At 36.9% G+C, this 6593-nt stretch overlaps 1 protein-coding gene across 1 annotated transcript; it reads left to right on the top strand.

Moving 5' to 3' along the window:
• Nucleotides 1-906: 906 nt before the first annotated feature.
• LOC125751993 (SLIT and NTRK-like protein 1) lies at nt 907-5216 on the top strand. Its single transcript, XM_049031494.1, has one exon. It carries the CDS (start codon nt 1869-1871, stop codon nt 3948-3950), a length of 2082 nt encoding a protein of 693 aa, XP_048887451.1. The 5' UTR covers nt 907-1868; the 3' UTR covers nt 3951-5216.
• Nucleotides 5217-6593: the final 1377 nt, after the last annotated feature.

Raw genomic sequence — 6593 nt, 5'->3', positions numbered from 1 at the left:
TATTTTGATTAACTATAAAATATATAAACAAGACAACATATCAAGATGATTTTTTAAATAATAAATTTAACAAAAAACTGTGATTAAAACTGCTAAATTGAAAAGTCAACATGTTCAGCAGGATGCAGTTATAACCAAAGGCAGCAAGCAAGAGACTGTGGTAATATAACACTGAATTACAATTATACTGAAATATACCTGATATGTATTTAAAAGTGTTTGTTAGTAGGCATTTTACAATGCTTAGGTTATCAGCAGATAGCAAACTATCACCTTGGGTAAACAGGCTCCAGAATGTTTGGTGTATGTTATAATAATTGCTAAGTAGCAGCATTGGGGAATTACTGCTCAGCCAATACAGTAGCCAAACTTCGATTGAGAACCTATGTTACATGAAGACATGTTTAACCTGGTGACAGACAAAACCTAAAATGTTAATTGACTGACAATAAAACTAAAACTGAAAACAAGCACAATTTTATTACAGCTAAGATTACTGTACCATCCGTAATGAACTTTTTTCGCAAAGCACATGTACTATTAAAAAGAAGGAGCTATGACGTGTAACTGGATTAGGTTTGCAAATGAAATGGTGCAGAGAGATTAAATTAACGATTCGGCGACAAATCGTGGCCAGAGTATTTAAAGTCTTTGTAAACGATTAAGTGTATTCGATGGTTACAATTAAGTTGACACTGCACTGAGTTCTATAACGCAAATTCCATTATAAACAACATAATCGATACATTGTCTAAATATACGTGACTTACATTTTCCAAGTCAACATATGACCGTATATTCGCTATTGCTTCAAGATTCATTTTCGATATACCGAGATACTGCTTTTGCAGACATGACATGCAGTTAATTATTTAGCCGCATTCAGATGCAGTTCTCTACCTCAGCTAAGTAACAGCTTCAACATAAGCAACACCTGTATTCATTGTCTGGCGCAGTCGGCTATTAAATTCGAATTAATTAATAAACAGTTTGTTTCTGTTATAGGGTTAATTGCTTTTTTAAACTGTAATACTCCAAAGCAGCGCCAGAGAAACCAACTTTAAAATCAGAAAATCGCAATCAAGTATCTTTACGTATAAGAGGGGTAGAGTACCTTATCGGCAAATGAAGGGATGATAAAACATTATACGCCAGGGTCCCAAGCGATCTGTGCAGACAAAGGATCTATGGAGATTTGAACATTTTTAACGCGTGAGGATTCTTTTTTTTTCTTCTTTTCTTTTTTCCTCCTCTCTAGCAATCCTTTGGCAGACAGGTTTTTGCCATTGCAGCTCAGCAGAGGGTGTTAGATCTGCCTCAGAGCACCAGGCTGTAGCGAACAGAGCCTTTTCGTAAACCCCTTTATAAATCAGAAACACGGGGTGGAAACAGAACCTGGATAAAATGATCAAGAGTGAAAAGAGAAAGATGCAAGGATTGCGGGATTTTTGAAATGTCCGTGGTCGGCTGTAAATTCTCGATTCTGTTTTATTTCAGCACTGGGGAGTGAGAACAGCACCCACTAGAAGAACCGCACTGCAAGGAAAAATAAATAAATAACCGACGGATTATTATTTTTTTGGAACAAAAGGTCAGTTATAAAATTAAGATGTGTGGCAGAGCGATGCGTTTGGTTTTAATTTTTTTGCTGTTTTCAGCTTTATAATGGTGTTTCGAACAAAAGAAATCGTTCAATATATAGCATTTTGTGATTAACAGTGCACGTCTGGACAAAGCTGGCTACATTGGAATGGGTGAAAATACTGACTGTCGTCGTAATTTTAGACAGCTTTTTAATGTACATCAAATACTTGATTTTTTTCATCGCATTCATGCCTTGAAATCGGAATGAATTGTTCACATTAAAAATGCTGCTTTGGATTGTGTTGCTGAAGGCGACTCTTTGTGTTGCTATTGGGAATGTTACAAGGGACATTTGTAAAGAGCAGATCTGCTCATGCAATGAAATAGAGGGTGATTTGCACATTGACTGCGAGAAAAGGAGCTTTTCAAATCTCCACCATTTAACTGGTCCCAGCTCTCAGTTTTATCACTTGCTACTTCACGGAAATTCATTGTCAAGGCTGTTTCCTAATGAGTTCGCTAACTTTTATAATGCTGTTAGTTTACATTTGGAAAACAACGGTTTGCACGACATTGTTCCCGGCGCTTTTCTGGGATTGCAGCTTGTCAAACGACTTCACATAAATAACAACAAGATACGATCGTTTAAAAAGAGCACATTTTTAGGCTTGGACGACCTGGAATATTTGCAAGCGGATTTCAATCTGCTGAGAGATATTGACCCAACTGTGTTCAGAGACTTAAATAAACTTGAAGTTTTAATTCTGAACGATAACCTTATCAGTGCACTTCCCAATAACGTGTTTCAGCACGTCCCGATAACCCATCTCGATCTGCGTGGGAACAGAATTAAAACGTTGCCTTACGAAGGACTTCTTGAGCAAATACCAGGGATAGTGGAGCTTTTATTGGAGGACAACCCCTGGGACTGCAACTGCGATCTGGTTTCCTTAAAGGAATGGTTTGAGAATATCCCAAAGAATGCTTTGATCGGAAGGGTCATTTGTGAGGCGCCAACCCGACTGCAGGGAAACGACCTGAACGAGACGACAGAAATTGATCTGTGTCCTTCAAAGAGTGGGATTGATTCCAGTTTGGTTGCCCCTCCTACCCAAGAAGAGACTGCTGATTCTGGACCACTTTCAACGCCTTATAAAATACATGGCGAAGTCGAGTCCCCGACGCCAGGATCTGGGCAAAAGTGGCGTTCAAAATCACGGGAAAACTGGCAGCTGAAAAACAAGCCCACGGCTATGGCGCCTGCAAACAGCAAAAGCGAGCAGCACTTCATCGTGTCATGCCCGGTTTCGTGTAGTTGTAAACTGCTTGAGTCCAGACAAGGTCTCAGAGTTAATTGCGAGGGCAAAAATATAGCAACATTGTCCAGCCTAAAACCTAAACCCACTAGTGTGCAGGAACTCAATCTAAGAGACAACAACATACACAGTGTGAAAAAGAATCAATTTCAAGATTATCAGAATATGACTCTGCTTGATTTGGGAGGAAATAATATAAAATTAATAGAAAACTCCACTTTTCAAAATCTAACGGCATTGAGATGGCTATATATGGATAAGAATTATTTGGATACACTGATCCCTGAGATGTTTACTGGATTGCAAAATCTGGAATATCTAAGTCTGGAATATAATAATATACAAACGATAACTGCAGGGACATTCAACCCCATGCCTAATCTAAGGGTCTTGTTTCTTAACAATAATCTGTTAAAATCACTACCCGTGGATGTTTTTCTTGGAGTGTCCTTGTCAAAAATAAGCCTGCACAATAATTACTTTGCATTTCTCCCTGCAGCCGGTGTCTTAGAGCAGCTGAATGCTATTATACAAATTGATTTGCACGGCAATCCATGGGAGTGTTCGTGCAACATAGTACCCTTTAAGCAGTGGACTGAAACGCTTGGATCAGAGGTTGTAGTGAGCGACATAAAATGCGAATCGCCCGAAGAATTCTGGAAAAAAGATTTCCGGATGATCAGTAACGACCTGCTGTGCCCCCAGCTTTACAGCAAACTCCTGCCCACATCTTCATCTAAGAACAATTCAATTTCCGCAGACAAGGGGACGCCGTCCAACTCTTACCCGGAACCGAGCAGAGTTTCCATTTCTGTGCTGGTCCCCGGTTTGCTCTTGGTTTTTGTCACATCTGCGTTCACTGTTGTTGGAATGCTTGTTTTTATCTTAAGGAATCGTAAAAGGTCAAAGAGAAGAGACGGAAACTCGTCGGCTTCGGAGATAAATTCCCTACAAACAGTGTGCGACTCATCGTACTGGCACAGTGGGCCTTACCACGCAGACGGGGCGCACAGAGCCTATGACTGTGCTACTCACACGGTCACTGACTAGTATTGTGGAGAACTAGGAAACAATAAACAAAGGAATACAAACACTAAAAGAGTGATCTATACCGTGTACTGTTTTACAGACGGGAAAAAAATGTTAAAAAGCTTCGCATTCGCGTGGTCGAATATAGCCAATTTTTGTTCGCTTCAGTTGACTACAGTGTCAGTAAATAATTATGTACGAATGAACTATTTGTAATATATATGTACAGATTCTCTCCAATGCAGATAATTTGCAATGAGAAGACACAAGAAAGAAGACTTGGTTGGAAAGAGCTGCACGAGCGCATGATTGTAATGTACAAAAATAACTGTATTATACCTGCATGATTCGCATGGTCTCAAAGAACCACTGGGATCCATAACTGTAAAAAGAAAAACATATCCAACCCCGTCCTTAATGTTATAAATATAAATATATGTGTATATATACATATATATATACACATACTTATAGAAATATATTCAAAGTGCCATTTCTCTATTTTTTGTGAAGACGCGGTTACGATTTGTATTCATTGTTTAAAACAGTAACTTGCAGACAGAATATAGAAAAAAATGTATGCACGTGTTTTGTTGCTCATTTTTTATAGAGGATTAAGGTTAATTATACTTTTCGCAGATTTTGCATATCTGCTGAGTCACCTCCTCCTGAATGTAAGCTGTGCTGTTGCTCCAGTGTGCCAGTAGTAAACATTCAGAGATACAGATGCAGATAAGCGTGGCCAATTAACGTCACCCTGCTGCTTATGTTGCGAAAGTAATGTTGCAGAACGGTTCGTAACATTGTGTTAATACGTATACTGTGGGTAAGGAGATGCGACTTACCAGAACAGTCGATGGTTTTATAATGTCAAAATTTTTCAAAATTAAAATGCTTCAACTAAAACTGTTTCAGTATGTGCGTAGACTAACCAATTGCTCCAGATAAAAGATTTACATTTTACGTATTCCAGAGCAAAAAAGCTTTTTCCTTTCTACTATAGGAAACACGGGAATTATTTTGTTTTCTTTTGAGTACTACTATCTGGGCGAAGTTGAGGGGGGCACAACAAATTACGCCTCAGCAACTGAGTTAGGACAATAATCAAATTACATTTTGTTGTCACTATTACGAAGGTAATGTGAATCCAGTTATATTTCTCAGTTAAACTCACGAGGTCGCTGTTGCACCTCAGCGTGTGTGCAGCCAGAATGAAAGTTTTACTAACTCTTTTTCTTGTTCAACTACATCTCTCCCCCGACGTATTCTCAGAGAACAAATGCACTAGTTATTTTATTGCGCGCGTGTATTAAAATCCTTTAAATGTAAAAGTTAAAACTGAGTACGTTTAGCATTCATTTTTTACGGCAATGAAAGTGGCGCAGTGTGACCAACTAGTTATTAAGTTATCTTATTTTTGACAATACGTGTCATTAATCAGTTAGGTGGAGATACATTTTGTGCGTTTTAGCTATGTTTATTACTGATTACATATTTTCCATCCATCCATCCATCCATCCATCCTTCTGTCTTGCTCAAGGCAGTTTAGGAAGCTTAGGCAGCATAGGGCACAAGGTACAAACACTCTAGACAGAATTCCTGTCCATTGGAGGGTAATGTATAGTTCACTAAATTCTTCTTATTTAAACAGCAGAAATGAATCTAATTAAAAACATTCCTTCGGGAAATACAACTATAATTTAATTATTTCCGAAAAATCTAGTGGTAATTTTCACATGAAATGATTTTTGAATCCTGAAATATTTTAATTCTTACAACAAAAAATCCTAACCATCTTTACATAGCTTAATCAGTATAAGTCAAACCAACTAGTATCCACGGTGTTATGAAAAAAATATTTTTACATTTTTACAAACGGGCTTTCCTAACCTGCATTTTTCACGATATATATCAATGTCAATGAAAAATACAACTGTCGAAAATATTTATGCCAGCTAATATTTATTCTAGAACTTCAATGCACCGGATTATTCTTCTTCTTCTTCTTCTTCTTCTTCTTATTATTATTATTATTACCAATAAATAATGATGATGATAATAATGATAATAATAATAAAAAAAAATAATAATAATAATAACAACAATACAACTAGAGAGCAGAGAATTTTCCCATGTGTTAGTAAAGTTATATTTAATATGTGATTTCTTTTTTTTTAAACTGAACTGAAATACATTTTGAAAGATGAAATGAAGAGACCTTCCTAGAAAATCAATTTTCCACTGTCTTTCTTCATACACCTTCTGATAGATAAGGCATTGACATTGCCATTTTCACCTGGGGTTTGTGTATAAATGTCATGTCCACCAACTAGGGAGCTTCTTTTTTAAAATAAATAAATAAATGAATGAATGAATCCTGGATCCAGGAATAGCACAGACAGCGAATAAGACTAACAAGGTGACACATAGATCTCCTAGTCATATTTATATAATTTGATTTTATACTTTTGGCTACTAGCCCAATTTTGGTCTGAAGTTTGAATCAACTTGAATCAAGTTTGAACCTTATAAAATAAATTTTTTTGTTTGCATACCAGTGAATTCTCATATATTTTAGCAACAACTGATGTTTATTTTTGTACAATACAAAATGTATTGAGTATAAGTGTAGTGACCTATTTGAACTATGCTGTATTGAAGTGT

Source organism: Brienomyrus brachyistius, chromosome 1, assembly GCF_023856365.1.
Source record: "Brienomyrus brachyistius isolate T26 chromosome 1, BBRACH_0.4, whole genome shotgun sequence".
Lineage (NCBI taxonomy): Eukaryota > Metazoa > Chordata > Actinopteri > Osteoglossiformes > Mormyridae > Brienomyrus > Brienomyrus brachyistius.
Note: the sequence above shows the minus strand (reverse complement) of the source record. Positions and strands in the feature narration are given on the sequence as shown.